The sequence below is a fragment of the Poecilia formosa genome, unplaced genomic scaffold (assembly GCF_000485575.1).
Source record: "Poecilia formosa unplaced genomic scaffold, Poecilia_formosa-5.1.2 Scaffold0, whole genome shotgun sequence".
Classification (NCBI taxonomy): Eukaryota; Metazoa; Chordata; class Actinopteri; order Cyprinodontiformes; family Poeciliidae; genus Poecilia; species Poecilia formosa.
The window spans coordinates 7314283-7333542 of record NW_006799939.1 but is presented as its reverse complement, the minus strand read 5'-3'; the positions used below and the strand labels follow the sequence as shown (position 1 = coordinate 7333542).

Sequence of the window (19260 nt, the reverse complement as noted above, 5' to 3'; positions counted from 1 at the left end):
CCACAAAGTCAGGCTTCTTCTTATTATTATTATTATTTTTCATAAGATCATCTTTGTTACTGGTGTCAATAGAAAAAAAAATAAACATCACTTCATTATCAACCCAACTGAACCAAACGATAACTGAATTTCCTTCTTTCAATTTGCCGTAATTCCCAACCGGAATACAAAAAAATAAAAAATAAAAAATGGGTGCATCTTTCCCAGCTGCTCGCTCAGCGCCACCAACCCCAAAGCCAGCAGAAGCTGAATGCGCGTGACATTTCCCTGGATGTCGTCTTACCTCCATCTTCCTCATCAAAGGAGTTCATGCAGGGGAAATAGACGGCCAGCGCCTCGAACGACGCAGACAGGCTCATCTTGCTCTGGGAGCACTGGATGCGCATCCCGGGAGCCGCGGCCGAGACGTCGTTCCCCTGCCTGCCCATGGTGACCTGGAGTCTTCCTCTTCAGCAAAAGGCAACGGATGTTTTGTTCCCTTTTTTTTTTTTTTTTTTTTTAAGGTCAAGGCTTTCCTTTCCTTTTAGGATGGTTAATTTCAATGGAAACAAAACAAAACAAAAAAATGCTTATTTACAGAAAAAAAAAAATCTATAAGCCCGGTTACAGATGGAGATGCGGTTATTCAGAGCTGGATAGTAGTGATAAAAAACACAAAGCCTGTCCGCAGACACTCTGGAGATTTCATCCTCGGGAAGATGCTGCAGGGGAAAAAAAATTGCTGCGTCTGGATTGGAGTCTTGTGCCGTCTGAGTCTGACGCTGCTGCTGCTGCACCTCTTTCTTCAGCTGGGGGTGGGGGTAATGGAGGAGGAGGAGGGATGGAGCAGTGTCTCGCCTCACCAATCAGAGCGCGGGGCTGCTCAGCCGCACCTCTGCTTGGTCTGCAGATGAACGAGCTCTACCCAGAGATACTGAGCCCCCCTCCTCCTCCTCCTGACTCTTCTATTTGTTCGCTTACTTTTTTTCCCCCCGTTCTCCCCACCAGCTGGCTGGTTTGTTTCTTCTGAGCCGAACATGACTGCTATTTACCTTTTCTCCCCGTTCTGACCCATTATCCCCACTCCGTCCTTGTCCTATCCGCGGAGGCCAATGAAAACAAGCTGTCATTAGGTCTGCCAGCATCCCTCACAGCCACCTGGCAGTCACTCTGACTTCACGTGGCTGCCGCTGCTTCCCAAAGCCCCCCACTCTCTTCCCTAATAACATCGTCACAGCTGTGTTTTGTTTCAGAGAAATTCACTTTGCTTTCTCTGCTGTCACAATCACTCTGGACAACAAGTCGAGAGGCATATAAAGTTGATGTATTCGTCTTGAAGGAGTTTGGGAATCGTCTTTTGCGAAGAGGCTACATTAGATGTAATTAGTTTATTCAGCTGTTCTCCAATAAATCAAAATAAGTCAAAATATTTGAGTTTTCTTCTATTTCTGTCTGACCCAGACAGTCTGTATTAGAGTCCATGGATCAGTGCTGATCAGTCTACATGTGGAGTGTATGACTGCAAATGAAACATTAACTGTCCTCAATAGAGGATAGTTAAATATAGAGTTAAATATAGTGTTCGACACTCTATATTTTGGTATTGATCCAATATAAAGTAACTATAGGGCCTGTATCACCGATACTAATACCGATACGATACTTTTTTTATTCAAGTTTGACATATCATCAAACTTTAAATCTTTAGGGTTTTTTGTGTTCTTTTCTTTAAATTCTTTTGTTCACACCGAGGATATAAGTTAAAGAAATTTTATAGGCATCTACAAAATGCATCAATAACATATTAACATGATTTGTGTGGATTTTACCTAAATAAACAAAGTGCAAAAATTACCATTTGAGAGAAAATCAGAAGGTGTTTTTTGAGGTAGAGTTGAGAAACCTCAATAAAAAAATAACAAAAATTCATGATGGAACTTAAAACTAAAGTATCAATCTTGGCACACTAATATTGATCCAATACAGATACAGAACTGGTGTTGATATTATCGATATTTTGGATCAACTTGCCCACCTTCAATCCTTACTGCTTCAAAAATCCCAAACAGGAAACTGTTGTTCCACTATCAGACAGAATAAGTGCAGATTTGTGCTCAGAAAAAAGTTGCTCCTCTGTGTGAAACACTGCAGCCTACTTCCACAGAGAAGCTACAGACTGCATGGAGTCCATTTGAAGATTCCATCTAGGTCAGCAAGAGCAGAAAGCCGTTTAGAGCCAGAGGGGAAACTGAGCAGTGACAGTATCTGCAGGTGGATTAGCTTTAAGTGTGAGCGTTTTCAGAACCGGCCTTAAATGTGTGTCAGTTTTCAGCTGAGTCGAAAGTTTCTGTAGGGATCTAACCTGGAAACTGTTAGCAGTAGAGATGAAAACTTTTGTTTCAGTGTCGTTTTCAGGTTTTTAGGTGCTACTAATATTAGCCCTGGCCACATCAGCAGCTCTGTGGAGCGTCATTCTTTTGGCCACAAAAAATATCGCAGTAGCTCTAAACATTTGGATTTACTTTCTCATCAGACATTACATGAAGGTTTCTGAGTTCCTTAATTCCTCCATAAATCACACAACACATTCTAATCTGTTAAAGTGTATAAATGGGATAAAAGTTGTGCTTAAATATCGGGGAAAGCACTGAAGTAATTCTCTGAAGATCCTCAAATGCATCTTCTAAGGTTGAATTAAAACAAGAGGGATCTATAAAAATGTCCTGTTAGTGATTGAGAAGGTAAATGTTGGCATAAAGAGAACATTTTCTGAAGACTTTAGGAAAATGGATTACTGACTCTAACATGTTCATACCTTTCAGGCCTTTCTCCTGTCTTATCACAATTTTTGCTGTCCCTTGCTACCTAGCAAGGCTAATATACCTTGCTAGCTAGTCTTGAGTCACTAAATTCAGTGAATTCAAACTCAAACTCTCATGTAACAGTGAAGACTCACAAAAAAAAAATAAAAAATACATAGAATACATGAGATGAAATAGATTTGCCACAATAACATTTAAGACTTATTTAAGGCCAACATATTGCATCCAATGAATTTAAGACAATTTAAGGTCTTGATTTTAGAGATATGAAATTAAGACATTCTGTATTTAGAACCAAGTTGTACTTGGCGACAGCAACAACAATGCTCCAATTCATAGTAATTGGTGTAAACAAAACTCTAAATGTGTTTGGGTCATTATCTCTAATGGCCTACATGGACACAGACATTGTATTGATATCCTGGTGAGAAATAATTTCATGCTTCCTTCTCAGTTTTTTCTATTTCACAAGTCCAGCGATGGAGAACTTTGAACAGATTTGTTTACACAGCACTCCAAGGCAGTAAAAGGTCACTGATGGCCAAAACAAATATGGCCGCCTTTTGTAATCTGCCAGATATCCCACAGAAAGCCAGAGGATGTGACAATACTTTGCAGTTGGATGAAATCTTAACAGAATGGGAAATACAAAATGTAATCTGCCATATAGATCATATTGTTCTTTTGCCATTAACCCTATTTTAGTAAAAAAAAAAAAAAAGACAAATTTTTGACTAATTTATTGTTGTTAAATCATTAAAGCAGATGTTCTGACTTTTCTCTAACTAATTTGAAGCAAAGTGAGTTTTATTTTCATTATGCTGTAAATAGTCAGTATATGACACAAATACATACATTTTCAGAGTATGTTATATATATTCTTAAGCTGGATTCTTTTTCTCTTTTGCATATTTGAATACTTTGTCTGTGTTGAATCTACGTGCCTCCATGTTCTTTGCTGCTGTTACAGCTGAATTTCCCCAATGTGGGACAGTAAAGAGTCTTTCTGTTTCTGTTCTTTCCCAAAAGAATCACCTAAATTGTTGATGTGGAACGTCATGGCCAAGATTCTGGCACCATTTTAACAGAACAGTTGTAATTGGACCTGAAGGGAATAATTTATGTGAGGAAGCTCACCTATGTTCCAGAGATAAAGCTGCTTAGCGCAGAGAAAAGAGGCGAATTTGCTCAAACAAAGGGTCGTATCTGTGCATCAGATTTCAGGCTAATCTAATGTACAGATTAAATTAGAGTCTAATCTGATGTTCAGCAGTGTTGAAAAGCTGGAAGAACATTTTGTTGCTCTACAAATGGTCCCAGCAAGTTTCCACTCAACATCCAGTTACCGCTTCCAGTAAAGGATTGTTGACCTTATGTAATTGTTTTTTATGATTTATGACAAGCCATACATGAGATATATCAGATTAGACATTAAAAAAAATAATTTAAAGAATAAAGCAATGGATATATTGGTTAAAATAGTCTGTTTAGTTATTTTCCTGCTAGCTTGCTATTTTGACTTCACCACCTTGACATTTTTACCACTGGCTGTAACATGTTTTACTCCTTGTTAGAATGTAAAATAAGAGGCAAAAAATAATTGCGTCTAAATCTTAAATATCTTTCTTGTGAAGCATTCTTGTGAATCTGTTCCTTTGGTAACACACTTTTCTGTGCCCTGTGCTGCTAAATCAGTATCCTCACTGCTCGATGCAACGAGGAGGCGTGGATCTCAGCACAAAATCCTCCCAACGCCAAAGAAAAAGCATCCACATCCTCTCCCATCACTTATTTAGCGGATGGCGCTCAGCTTGGCTCCTCATCCCGAGCGAAAACCAAAATAGAACAGAGCAAAGGTAGCTCTCCTCTCCTCTCCTCGCCCCTGTCTAAGCCAAGGCTCGTGTATCGAGGCGCACGTGCCCGCTCCTTCCCGCAAACCCAGTCGGCACGTGTTGTCAACTTCATCTTTTGTATCTTTGACACAGTTTATTCTTCCTTTTTCGCCCACCACAAAGAGACACCTTTTCTTTTCCTCCCATTGCTGACACTTCACCTGGTGCGCAGAGCTGAACACGTAAGAATTGTAATTTGAGTTGTTGTCTTTGTGAATCCATTTACTACTGAGACTTCGACAGCCACAAGCGAGGTGCTAATTTCTATGTCCTACAGAACACAAATGACAAGAAACAACACCGTCAGCGAAAGATTAAACGATTTCAAACAAACACAGAGCTCCACTTCAGGCGGAATTCAAAAACGCCGACCTCTAGTCTACTTCTTTTATAGTCAGAAGATCTGATGCTTGTTGCTGTAAAAATAAACTTCTTATCCTTTGACGATAATCAAAGTCGGTCTCACTTCAAACTCCATCATAAACCGCTGCGACAGGGAGCACGCAACTGTACATCACATGCACACATCAGAAGACAAGAATTGAAAAAATCTTAACAATTTTTTTTTCTAACAAAAACAAAATGCTCTAATATCCCAGAAGTCACAGGCGTACTCTGCCTGGAAGATAGTAGCACTCACAGACTAAGAACTTTGGAGCCGTTCCAAAGTGATGAGGCCAGGCCGGGTCAAGAATCAGAGAAGCCCTCCAGCGGTGTAAACACAGCGTAATGGGGGGCATGGAGGGAGAGCTGTGACTTCGGGACTCACATGTGAGAGCCGAGGCAAACAAACACAAAGGAGCACTTAGATCCCATAAACCAGGATACCCACGAGTGAGTCGTGAAACACTCTCTTCTCTCAGTTTACATTCTTTGTGGTGCTCATGATGCAGACCAGTCCTGCAGTCTGGAGATGCAGCTTCCCCAGCTTCGTCTACCTCAGATATGATGACAATTAGGACAGGAAAGAACTTTGGTAACCAAATAAGGTGCAGAGCTTCGTTACAGACGACGCTATAATTAGCAGTCCCCTCAGCACATAGTAAAGTCAAACAGAGGAATTAAAGGTCAAAGTTCTGGTAGAATTGCGTAGTAGAACTGGTTTAGCAAAGACAATGTACGGCCATTAAAAACTTCACGGCTTGACAAGATGCTGTATCAATGGAGTTGCGTCGAGAAATTGTCAAGAATAAAATGACTTTCAGTTTGGTCAATAATAAGCCGGACAGATTATAAACCAGACGCCAAACCTAAAGTACAACCAGCACAAAGTGGTGTTGGAAAAACAAAAGTCAAAGGAAGCACAGAAATCTAAGAAATAATTTAAAAGGAAACTATTTTTTTTATTACATTTTGAGTTATGACTGGGGTCTGTGAGAGAGCGAGACTTTATCAAGATAACAGGAAGGCTAACTGAAGTACAGCTAAAGTGTACATGTCTGTTTTTATCCTTTTGAGCTTTCGACCCGTGTCTGTAATGGAGCGTGCCGTATCTGGATGTGTTAGCATCCTTTTGTAAATTTTAGGTAAGCTTAGCTAGCATTTCTAAAATATTCTCAAACTCTAGGAATGCTAGCCACATCACTGCTGTGCTAACTGCGCTAGCTACCACAACTATAGGAAAACCCTATTTCCTGCTCTCTCCCAAACTGTGCGACCTCATTTCTTCTCCAAATGCCGATTTTTGATTTACCAATGTCCTCATGTTTAATACATTTAATACTTTTCTTATATCTTCTACTTTTAGAGAGAAATAAGAGGCAAAAGAGTTACAAAATCTTGAGATTGTATATCATCTTTAAAGATGATCCAATAGTCATAACTTTAATGGGAATCTTCTACTCAAGAGAATTAATTTGAAAGTAATAGACTTGTAAGAGCTTTACAGTAACTCAGCTCAAGTTGAGCAGGCTTGTCATAAACTAGGTTATTCTCTGGCTTTTCTCTCAGCTGAGAACCTTCAGATCTTCAGCAGATGTTCTGAGGTAGAACAGACATTTGGGTGTTAACGTCAGAAGATGTTGGATCGGGCCGTCTCTTGGCTGCCTTGCTCCTCTCACAGTAATGCACACCGAAATTCTAACAGATGGAGAGCTCACAAGGGAATGACATGGGATGTGAGTACTGCCTAACCTTATGAAAAGATAAAGAAAAATATGATACAAACCGCTGACATCAAGCCAGCTGATATCTCTCAGACACAATGAGAAAACACGTCATCACCATAACATGACAGCTTATTAAAAAAAAAAGAAAAAAAGAAAAGAGGAAACGTATCTTAACCAGTTTCGTGGGAAGCGGAAGCGTCAACCTCATGGCTTATGATTAGGCTCACCACAGCATTTTTCTATTGAATGTTTCATCAGACCTCCTCTGTGACATCAGAGCTCCAGATGTCTTCACGACGTCCAAAGAGGTAGTCCATACTGTATTTTTAGCAGCAGCTAAAAAAAAAAAATCTAAAAATGCAGCCTGGAAGTTTATTTGTAGATTTTTGGGGGAAAAGGAAAACGTATTGCATTTGAATGTAAGATATACTGTGTGCACGTTTTATTTGTATTAGCCAATTTGAATGTGGCAATTCAATTAGAGAAGCTGAAAACCATACAGTTGTAGTATGGATATAGCATTAATAAATGTGCTTTGATGAACCCAGAAAAGACAGTATATCACAATAACTCTTAAGAAAAAGTCAAAAACTTTTTTCACTATTAGTGACAAAGGAGAAGAAAGGACTGAACAGCGGTCTTTTGTGTATTAAAAACACAGAATCTAACTTTTAAAAAGGCTAAATTAGAAGGATGGAGTTACTATAATTTGTGTAACACACAGCAATGAAAGCGGCTTCAATCACCATGATTGAGCAGAAATGCTAATATGATGCTTATATTAAGAAGAAGTGAATGAGGAGGAATGTGTGGTCTAGGTCATCTAAGTTCATCATACAACTGTAAAATACAATACGCAGCAGTGGGCATCGGTAACTAAGGCTACGCTAAAGCATAAAGTGCCATAACAACATGATATTTAATGCATGGTGGGTGTCAAACATGTTGATTAAATTTATCCAGAAAATTAGTTTAGGGCAAACTAAGTGTGCTAAATGTTTTCAAAGTTAGCAAAAGAAGCTAAAGCGCTAAGCACATTAGCATATTAGCTGAAGTGTGCCAAACACTGACGAGAAGTGACTTTCAAAGATTAATACGTTTAACCAAGCGTGGAAAACAACAGTAAACATACCAGCTGACACTGCAGTGGTTTATTACACTTTAAAGATTAAACTTTAATGATTCAACAGCAACACTTCAGTTTTTCCAACACCTGTTTGGTTTCAATCTAGAAGGAAAATGGGAAACTACCCCAAGGGAAGCAGCGTCACTTCCAGGCCTTACAGCATACGCGTGTTTAGGTAGGGAGTAAAGACATGCAAAAATCACAGTTCGATATCTATTTTGAATTTCGAGACATGTTTCAGTACATTTTCAGTTCGCTTCAGTCAAGAGATTCAAATAAAAAGAGCTGACTAGAGGCTGTTTTATTTTTTTTTTTTTTTTATAATAAGCAATAACTGGTTGAATGCTGCAGGCAGCTGGATTTGGACTTCAACTGATTTTTCTACAGAACCTTTGATGTTTACGTTCAGCTTGACATTGATTCAGGTGAGCAATCAGTTGCCTTACTGCTGTTGCAAAAATTTGTAAGATGACATGAAGAAGTGGTTCGGCTCACCTTCCTTTCTCCACTGATGCTGCATGGAAAACCTAAAGGTTTCCAGTAAGCAGAGTTTAATGACAGCTGGGAATCCTCTCATGTTGCATTGTCCACTTGGTTCCCTACAGAAATATTCTGCCTGTGTTCAGGTATACAACAACGCTGTATTTGTTTGTACCAAACAAATACGTGCGTACCAAACTGACCGGGCTGTATGAATACTTTCGACCCGGCTAGATGTTCCGTTACACCACCATATTTAGGTCATTACACAAGTGGCTTACTGGAGAGCTCAGCCTGATTAACGACTCTCCTGTGAACTAATTTAATAGTCAAGAAAAGAGGACAGGAGCAGATAAGGAATGAAAAGGTGAAATACACAAAAGCGAGGTTAGACTACAAGCGAATAAAGGAATGGACAGGAAAAGAAAAGCATAGGAGGGGGAAAAAAGAAGTAGCAGGATAAACAATCTTGTATCCAGAACCGTAAAGGTGATGCGTGAAGTCATGTTGCCGAGTTGTGATCATGCAGGACCTGGAGATCTGCACGTCTGCTGCAGCTCTGAAGCAGAACAACCAGCAGCCTCAGCAAGCAGAGAAGCTGCTGAGATGGCACCAAACTCAACACTAAACATAAATCACTGCAGCCAGACGCTCAGAGTTCAGCTATTTTTTGCTCATCTAAAAACAGCCTCACATACAAGTTTAAAGGTCCAAAACTATCAGTGGTGTTAGCAAAAGAGAACTGGGACAACGAGGAACAGCAAAGTCCATAACTTTTCCTAACAATGAGATTTAGTCTTTCTAAGATGCACTTTGTATTGCCTTGTTGTTGAAAATGTGCTATATGAATAAAATTAGTCTTACCTAAGCAATTCCTAATTAGCGATAACATTTCCTGTGTTCGTGTATAGAAAAACATTATCTCTTTGCAGACAGCTGTTTCAATTATGCTACTAAATATGTTTTTCATGAAGTGATATGAAAAAAGCTGTTGTAAAATCAGTCTAAATATAGTGTTAAAACTCTATTTTAAAATCCAGCACTTGTTGCAAAAACCCGACAGAAAAACCAAAGCCAGAAAAGCATCCAGTTAGTCATCCTGTAGTTTGTACAACAAAAAAAGCCTGACATAATAATAGTAACTCTATTCACAGCTTCATTGTAAAGATTTTTCCATCAACATGGTTCCTTACAGTAAAGTCCATTCAAATGTCAACTCAATGTAGGTATAAATAAATATAAATATAATATGTCTTGACAGGACAAACGGAACAAAATCAAATCCAGAAATCCATTCCTCAAGCATATTTGATATAAATGCTACACTTGATATTAAAATTATACAGTTCACTTCAGTTAAGTTTATAATGTCAAACGGTAAAGGCTGCCTGGCTTGTTGCATTGAGTCAATGAATTTGCAGCAATCTCTCATCCTGAGAAAGCACATGGCGACAGTGCATCGCCATGTGCGATGGTGTATCGACGAAGAGCTTTCATTTCAAAAACGGTATCCAGCATGTAAGATTCGATACCTGCAGTTTTCACGGCACAGACACAAACCCAGTTATTATCGCCAACACTACATACATACAGGATTATCACGTCATTAGCTCTAAAGAAGTCTGCAGTGCTTGAAATAACCAAACATCATCCTCTCTGCAAGCAGCACAGCTGGAATCTGTCCAGCAGGCCGTGGGGTGAGTCAGTGACGACACTGTGAACCACCGAGCAACATCAGCTAACCTTTTCATCCAGCTACCAGGTAGCAGCATCGAGTCGTCTATGTAACATACATATTCCAACTACATGATATGCCAGAGTGACAGATTCTTACATCTGCTGGGTATTTCTCTCTCTCTCTTTTTTTTTTTCTTTAATTACCTAAACTGCAAAGTGCACAAGTGCTGGATAAACTAATTGCATGTTCTGTTTTTATTTTCCATGTCGTCACCTTCCTAAAAAAAAATTGGCAAAAGTCTTTCCCCCCCCCAAAAAAAAATATATTTAGGTGACCAAAAAATAATCAAAGACACTTTTGGTAAAAAAAACTAACTTTGACAGTTAGTTTTGGAAGGTGACAATATTTAAATACTTCAGAGACAAATAAATATATTTTCATATAAAATTTGGCCAAAAGCGCGACGACACCAACATACAGGGAGTTTAATCCAATCAGCGACTCCAACACATTCAGCCGTTCTCTGTAGTTTGCAGCATTATGGGATCCTTTCAATGGAATACTAAAATCTCTGGTACAGATCATTCAAAAACGACTGAAACAAATCTTGGTATCTGGTGGAGGTGACCCTAAAATGCATAAATATGTGCTTTATCTGCTTCAAACAAGAAATTTGCAATCAGCATTAAAGTCAAGTTTTTTCCCCCACAAAAAGCTGAAATTAAAAAAACAAAACAAAAAAAAACAAAAAAAAAAACAGAGCAAATCAAACAAACAGTCCAGAGCTGCAAAATGCGTACTTGATGTTCCACAGAGAACCACGTCCATTAAACTAAGTTGTGTATGAGGAAGTTGGATTCATGCTGCCTCACTGAACTGCTCAAACCTCACTGGCAAACACTGCTGGGTAAAAAAAATAAAAAAAATCCACCGTGTTTTGAATGCACCAATGAAGTGGAAGCCGAGCCACTCAGAACAAGTAGGGCGAAGGGCAATCTGGACATGTTCCTGTTAAAACTGATCTCAGTCACTCTGAGGGAACGAGATGGGCTCTCTCCATCTTGTGCGCCCAGAAGGAACCCAGTGAAATATTGATAGCTCTGGGAGATTCATTTAACAGGGAGAGGGGAATGTGTCCACGTGCGTTTTTGTTGAATCTGAAAGCTCCTTGTAAAAAGAAGAGGCCGCACAAACGTCGGAGGCCTGTTGGTGACCGCTGCTAAACCGTTAGCAGGTGACAACAAAAGTTGTCTCTTAGCTGCTCATCAGAAACAACACGTTTGAGAACTTGAAAACCGCTACAATAAAACTGATGAGGTCACCAAGTTTTTTGCCCAGAGAGAAAAGGCCATGTGCCGTTTACTTCATGAGACGGAGAACAGCGCCGTGCCACGTGAGCGCAGAGCCTCGCTGTCTCGCTCATCCTTCCTCTCTGCACGCAGGCGACTCATCTCGCCATCCGTCTATCATGCTTTCCTGGTAAATCTGAATAAAAAGCGCCACTGTGTAGAAGTAATTGTCAAAAATCTTGCCACGGTGGAGAGGCATTAGTTCTTCACACAGGGAGAGGAGCTGGATAAATACTAAGAAAGATCGCTGTGAGACTTTACATCAACCTCAGTGGAGCATCCGGTAAAACTCTCCCTGCAAAATGATCTATTGTAAATTATTGCTGAAGGTTTTTAAATAAAGATATGCAAAGTCAGGCATTGCATCTATGCCGATTAAGAGAACGTGCATTTCTGTAGAAAAATCTAAGCACCCATATCCACAAAAGTACATGGAAACTAAGAAACAACAATCTGCATATGGTCACATGTTGCACTACAAAATAGTTTTCACTAGTGAACATTGAAAATATCTCCCACCCCCAAAAAAGAGTGAAAAAAGAAAGAAAAGCAATAAGCAGATTTATTAGGAAGGAGTAAAATAATACAGAAGGAAGGAGAGGGAAAGCAGATCTGCAGAGGCTCAATAAATCAGAGGATTATCGTTGTAAAATGAGAAAACCGCATCCAGGACAACATTCACCTAGAAAGGAAGAGAGAAACCTTGAAAGTAAAACACGGAGTGGTTAGACGTTACGCTCCTTAATTACACCAAAGCCCTGGGAATGAAAAAGTGGAGGAAACAAAAGAACTTAAAAAGGAGTAAATAGGATTGATCACAGACAAGACACACAAATAAGCAACCAGAATGCAGTATGACCGGATAGAAAGGTTAGTGGAAGTGAGCTCCCTACCTGTTTGGCTGAGCTGAGAGGTGCTCCGGCTCTTGCGCGACATGCCAACCATGGCCTGCATTTTGGCACCAATGCTGGAGCGCCTCTTCTTGTCGTCGGTGCCTACCGTGCCGACCGCCGTGTCCGACTGACTGCCGTCCGTCTTCTCCAGGTTGCACATGTCACCGCTGATGCTTGTGCTCTTGGTCATGTTCACCCCACCGGATGTGCCCATCTGCCTGTTTTTCATTTTGGATGCAAAGTCACTGTCAGCCACCGCCATTGACACGGCAACGGGGGAGCGGGGGGGGGCCGGGGAGGGGTGAGGGCGAAGACAAAAGAAGGAGGGACAGGAGAACGGAGGACAGAGGAGAAGATGTGGAAGGACAGGTGAGGGGAGGTGAAGATGGCGGTGGGAAGGGCGGAGGATGGGACAAGGTGTGGGGTGAGAAGGAGAGAAGGACAGAGTTCAGGTATAGAGATTCATGACTTACAGGATAGTTAAGGATTTCAGGAGATGCTGTTGCACATTCCTCTGATTTTACATGCAATAAAAACCGACTACGACTGCATCTCCTGCTGCCAAACCTGAATCTGAAAGTGCAAGTCTATTGGAAAATGAACGAATCGCCAGGTTTAATCGCGATGCTTTTGTTTTTATGTAGAACAACGTATCTATCGCGGCTGATTTGTCTCCCGCAAAGTGAACACTGAGCACAGAAGACAAGTTGCCTTTCCTCAGCTGAACTATTCTGCTGCTCTTCTCGTTGGGAATAATGTAGGCCAGAGTCCAAATTAAAGTCTTATTTTAGCTCTGCCAGTAAAATTATCTTTAAGAGACAAATTACATTCTGGATCATGTGCTCTTAATAGGATGAGGTCTATGTAACTCCCCCAGGGTACCATTCATTAATTAATTACTGACCTCCGTCACGTAACGGGATTATGGAGACAATTTATGGAGAGACATGCTGTTGAACATCTAGGAAGTGATTTTATTACCTGTTTCTGACGGGTTTTTAAACATCAGGCCTCGTGATGTCGAGGTTTCTGTGATAAAGTTTATGAGGTTAAACGCCTCGCTGGTTTGAGTGATTCCCAAATCCACTCGGTATTTGTAAAATGATCTCAGTGCGATTGAGATGTTTACTGTCTTATTCTATCTTTTTAAGTATAAAACTCTACTTGTTATTATTACCTAATGTGTTTATGAAAGCTGATGCATCTCACACAATGCTTCCAATGTTTTTTTCTCGATGCGTCCACTGTCAGTTTTGGTTCTGTCAGAATTCAAACACTTATTGGGAATTGTGGGAGTGAAGCTTTAAACCAGACATCAAGCATCTCAACTCGTGTCACTGTTGCAGGCCAATCGGCTTCAGGGGATGGTTTAATACAAATGTGCTGCTTCACAAACATGACAGTAATAATGATGCCTCTTTCATTTATCAAATACAGTGCAGAAGGAAATCATTCACCCACAAGTTTAATGTATTTTATTGATGTTTAATTTTACTGACCAGCCCCAGCAAGTGCATACTGGGAAGTTAAAGGACGGTGATACATTGGTTGAATATTTTTTAACCAACAGAAACCTGAAGTGTGTGATATTTTTATATGACATTATATCATTATCCTCTGTCTCATTTCTTTTGTACATTTTCTTGCAGGATTCCTCCATTAATTCAACTCTGACCAGCTTCTCAGTCCTTGCTGAATGAATCCGTACAGCATGATGCTGCCACCACCATGTTCCATTAGGGGGACGATATGTTAAAGGGGCAGTATTGTGGATTTTCCAGGGACATAGTGGCATTTTGTAGCATTATCAAGAAGCTGTTGCCATTAGTTGTTATAAAAATGTTACATATATCAAAATTGACTTTGTAATTTATTGTCTTGAAGTTAAGCCTCTGTCTCTCTAAAAACTCCTGCTCTTTCTGAAACTCTGCCTTCAGGAAGTCATCACAACATGGCTCCTCTATTAAACCTTTAACGACATTTTTACCAGCGTTGCCCTGAGAAGTGGCTCCTATAATGAGCTCAGCTGATGCGCAGTACCACCAGGTGTCTGCCAGTTGCTGCTGGCTAGTCTGAAGGAGTTGAGTGGGGGAGTGGCGTGGGAGGGCTAATCTGTGAGGCATGAGCTCTGAAGCCACACCTCCGAGGAGGTGTGGCTCGAAGGCGGCGCTTTGTCCATCCAGACGTTTGCACAGCTGAATGGTTGCCATGGGAGACAAAAGGATTTCTTAAAGAGTCCAAGCAACACTCCAAGAATAATTTTTGATTACGGGATAACATTATGATGTAAAGCTCAAAAAAGTACATTTTACATAATACTACCCCTTTAAGAGTCATGTGCAATGTGAGTCTTTTTTTCAAGTAGGCTGAAACATTTTGGATCTCACCCAACCAGAGAACATCACTCCATGGAATGCAAACACTTTCCCTCTGGTAGTCCGTTAAGGCCAGCTAAACCATATTCTCTGTTTTTAAGTAATCCTTTTAGCATTGCTTTGTAAATTATAAATGAGATTGCTTTAGATTCTGGTAAACCTAATCCGATGACTTCGAAAGGGAATTGATCAATTCAAGTCTAATTTAGAGTTGCAAGAGTAAATGGGAAAAATAGTTCAAGCCACACTTTTCAGATTTCCTTTGAAAATAGTTTGTAAAAACCTTGTCTTCTTTTCAACTCACAATTATGTCCTATTCTTTCAAATAAAGTACAAATTATCAAACTTTTTGCTGCAAGTTGACAAAATGCGAAAAATTGCTAAAGTATAAAAACTTTTTTTAAAATCTTTTCTTAAATGCATCAAAAGTAAAATCCATAATAAAGACACACAGATTACAGTTCTGGTGAACATCCAGGTTACTGATGCATGATGTTACTCTGGACTTGACGCCTGAGCTCCGGCAGAACCTCGTCTCTTTACTGTCTCACCCGTCTCTGAACAGGTTCCGGCCCAGAGTCACTCACACACACACACAGTGTATAAGTGTGTCTGCATAGAAAAGTGGGACTCTCCAGGGATTCATGTTGTTCGGCTGTGGCACCAGAGAACAGTGTGTGCCTCATCATGCAGATTGCTCACCAGGCCTTTTCATCTAGGCCAAGATGTTCCCCGGCCAAACAAAGCGTGGCGAAATGATTTCTGTTTTCTACAGACAGACAGACAGACAGACCGGCCTGCTGTACATAAATGTGGGTAATCAAACATTAGAAAATCTTGCTCTAAGATTTAAAGACAAAAAATTATTAGAAAAATATCAGTTTGTAGATAACTTTTTGCAGGTGATTTCTTTTTGTCCTGTGAACAACAACAATTGATTTGTGGAAGGCATTTACTCATAAAATGCAAATCTTTCATGATTTTTTTTTGTCATTCCAAACAGCCAAAAGTAGTCTTCCTCTTTACCTCAGATAAGAGACAAATTACTATTGAGCTGATGTATTAAATCTAAGAAAAATTAGAATTTTACATGTGGTTTAAAACTGATTCTGGGATGTTTCATTAGTCCTGAAGAACAGTGAAAACGGCATTAGCTCGAAGTGTCAGGCACACATTAGTTTCTCTCTGCAGGGGAAGAAAAGCTCTTGCTCTGAAAACAAATAGAGTTGATCACAGAGAACAGGCGTGTTTAATGTGCAGAAGACACACAAAGTGACCTTAATACAGAAATCATGAATCATCGGTAAATGCAGCTTGTAGCTTGTGGCAATCTTTACGTCACCTGACTGAACTTTTCTGGTTTTTCCTCGACACTGATAGCAGAGCGCTAAGCTAGCTTCACGTTGGGATGTCATGTGATTGATTTTCTTTTTTTTTTTTTTACCTGGTTATTAGCTTTCAAAGTGTTCCAAGCTTCTAAAGCAGGATATTTATGTTTCATCTGCATGAAATTAGCTGGAACAAAAGTTAAACGTGGTACGAGCCACAGAATCAAAGAGTCGTATCAAAACAAAGAGCAGATGGCTGAGCATGAAAACAGCAGGACGTTCACAGAGGTGAGCTCAGTGTGGCCTGTGGATGTATGTGACGTGTTAGATATGGTGAAGAGCAGAATTATTCATACTGGGACATTTAGGTTGAAATTCTTTTTCTTTTCTTTTTTTACAAACATGTTTGTTCTGATTAAGAATCTGTGCAGGAAGTTAAAGATTCGACTGAAACGAACGAGGCTTTCCTTGCAACATGTGGTTAGTAATTATAAGACAAGTTTGACCACTGAAATATCAACGAAGACGTTGATATTTTGAGACATGCATTATTTTTAAGAAAATGAAAAAATAAAACAGACACTGATATTCATTTTATGTTTTCTATGATTTTTCTAGTTTAGAGATAAAACCACATGGTAACAAAAAATAAAACAAACTCATCAGAGGAGTGACTATTCCCTAAACCTACTGCTCAGTTCCAGTACCTGTCATACAGTTCAGACAAACAAATAAAGGAAGGAGAGCCAGAGACATCTCATAAGATGACTGTGTATCATTTCTCCTGATTAGATGCCATAAAGCACTGTTATATCCAAACAATCATTAAACAATGATTGCTGCAACTTAGCAACCACATGTTTTACAACTCCACCTGAACAAGCTCACAAATGATTAAGTTAATTAGGATGTAATTTGACTTGCTGTGCTGATATTACTTGTTGTTAAGACATCATGCAGATTGTTTTTATGAACTCTGCTAAACACTATTTGGTATAATGGCTGATTTATCCATCGCATTAACATCCACATGGAAATTCTTGCAGGTTCTTTCTTGGTGCAGCGACATACAGGTAGGTGTGGCTACCTGTATGTAGCCACACCTACCTGGCAGCTTACAAAAGTATTCATACGTCTTGAATTTTTTTGCGTTGTGTAGTTATGGTCACAAACTTCAATGCGTTTCTCTGGGATTATGACGGAGCAACGCAGTTAATAAATGAAAGGAAAGAGAAACTTAGTTTTAAAACTCTTTCCCCTACAGGAGAGGTTTGGAACCTGTGGCTCCGGAGCCTCATTGGACCTTCCACACTGCTGCTCCTAAAAACTCTGGCTAAAAATGGGAAAATCATATTTTTAAACTTAGATATAACACCAAATACCAAATGCAGGTTTTTCAGTTTATTCCTGCAAGATTTGCGTTGAAGTACCATAAAACATGAAACAAAAAGTTCTAGTAAAACTATTTCAGATCTGATTTTTTTGTCATCAGGTTGGAATCTTTGTGCTATTTATTTATTTATTTATTTATTTATTTATTTATTTATTTATTCATTTTTTACATCATAATCTGTCCCACAGAAGAACATAAATCCAACCTCTTTCTGCTAAATTGCATCTTCATGTGTTTTTAATCCCAAAACTATAAGTAAAATTGTGTTTCCTTAAAAATGACGTCAAGTTTGTCTAAAATTACAACTTGTCTTTTTCAAAAAGTTATGTGACATTCGCGGTTCTAAACGGGTTTTATTTGGCTTCTTTACGATGTAAAGGTCGCAGCCTGGAAAATCTGAAAGGTGTGGTGTGTATTTTAATGCAAACCCCTTTAATTAGATGCCCCTAATTAAAATCCACAGCAATCCACTCAAAAGTTACCTAAAACGAGTCCATTCACATCCGAGTGACCTACAGACATGATACTGAAAACTGATCCTGACCAGCAGCAGGCTGCGGGAACGTTTTCTGTCCGCAGAAACACAGAAGCTAATCAGAGTGAATGGAAATATACATGAAGCTAAATATAAGACAACCTTAGAAGAAAACCTGGTAGAAGATGCAAAAGAGTGGAGACTGAGGTGGAAGTTAACTTTCAGCAGAATATTGACCTGAGGTCAGTAAGCCTATTTAGGTTGCATTTCCATTGACCCTATAACTGCAGTTTTACATTTTGAAAATAAATCTGCTTAATGGAACCATGGCAATTTTGAAAAAGAAAAAAAAACAAAAAACTCTTGCTTCTTGATAAAAAGTTGATGAGGTGTTTTTTGACAGTATCAAAATTAGTTTGTTCCACAAAACGGCAAGGGAAACGCTGTTTTCACATCACACGAGTCACATGATCAACAAACGGATGTTGCCACAGACTCAAACCACGAAGAAGAAGATGACAGGAAGTGGATGGAGGATGACTGAGCTGCATGTTTTTTAATGAATTATCGGAACAAATTACTCATGTGTAATTTTAATAGTGTTTCCTATTAAACAGACATAGTTTGTTTGTTTGTTTGTTTGTTTTAACATTAGCGTTAAAAAAAAAACATTGACAAAGTTTTGCCCACATTTGTAAGGGGTCCCTGGCCCAGTCAAAGTTCAGATACAAATCTAATTGCGAGTCAGTCATAAGACATGAAAATTGCAGTTCACACTCAGTCCAGTCTGGTTGAATCTCAGCTATTTTGTGAAGTGGAATTGGAATAATTTCAGACAGACTTTTAACGGCTTGCAGCAGTGAAAGGCAGATCTGCAGCATCGACTGAGGAGGGCTGAATATAAAAATACATGTCAGAAAACCATTGACCTTTTTTCCTTTTACTTTAACGGTCTGCTTTGTGTTTATGAGACATAAAATAATTGCAACGTGACAAAATGTGAAAAGGTCTAACGGGAAGGAGTACTTTGGCCAGGCACTGTAGGCACACTGCAGCTGTCACATAAGAACCGACCACAAAGTGGGACGAGTCATCAGGTCAAAATCAGAACCAGTTTCTTCTCTGAAAGTGAATCCATTCGGTAACTTGCAACATTTTAATATAAACCATTCATGGCGTGTCAAGTGAGTCTGAGCTGAAAAGGTGCAGAGAGACAAACATCAAGTGATGAATGCGACCTGACAGACAACACATGGATGCAACATTGAAACACAGAGCAGCACGAACAGCAAAGCAAAGTCTGCAAGTCTTCATATTCTTTGCTTCAATCTGCAAACTAAATCCTCCTGCTGAAGCGCTAAA

The 19260-nt window shown here is 39.5% G+C and overlaps 1 protein-coding gene across 33 annotated transcripts in view; it reads right to left on the bottom strand.

Annotated features, from left to right (window-relative positions):
• Positions 1 to 19260, bottom strand: part of rims2a (regulating synaptic membrane exocytosis 2a) — a 169805-nt gene that overhangs the window by 6058 nt on the left and 144487 nt on the right. For 24 of the 33 annotated variants that reach the window (XM_016661050.1, XM_016661167.1, XM_016662034.1 and 21 more), the window contains one exon: positions 12328 to 12572. The exons of 5 other annotated variants lie outside the window; for them this stretch is intronic. In XM_016661050.1, coding sequence (XP_016516536.1) covers positions 12328 to 12572 — 245 coding nt within the window. Of the gene's footprint in view, positions 1 to 283; positions 1445 to 12327; positions 12573 to 19260 lie in introns of those variants that run through there. 4 more of the 33 variants (XM_016661135.1, XM_016661958.1, XM_016661493.1 and 1 more) reach the window with 2 other exon arrangements.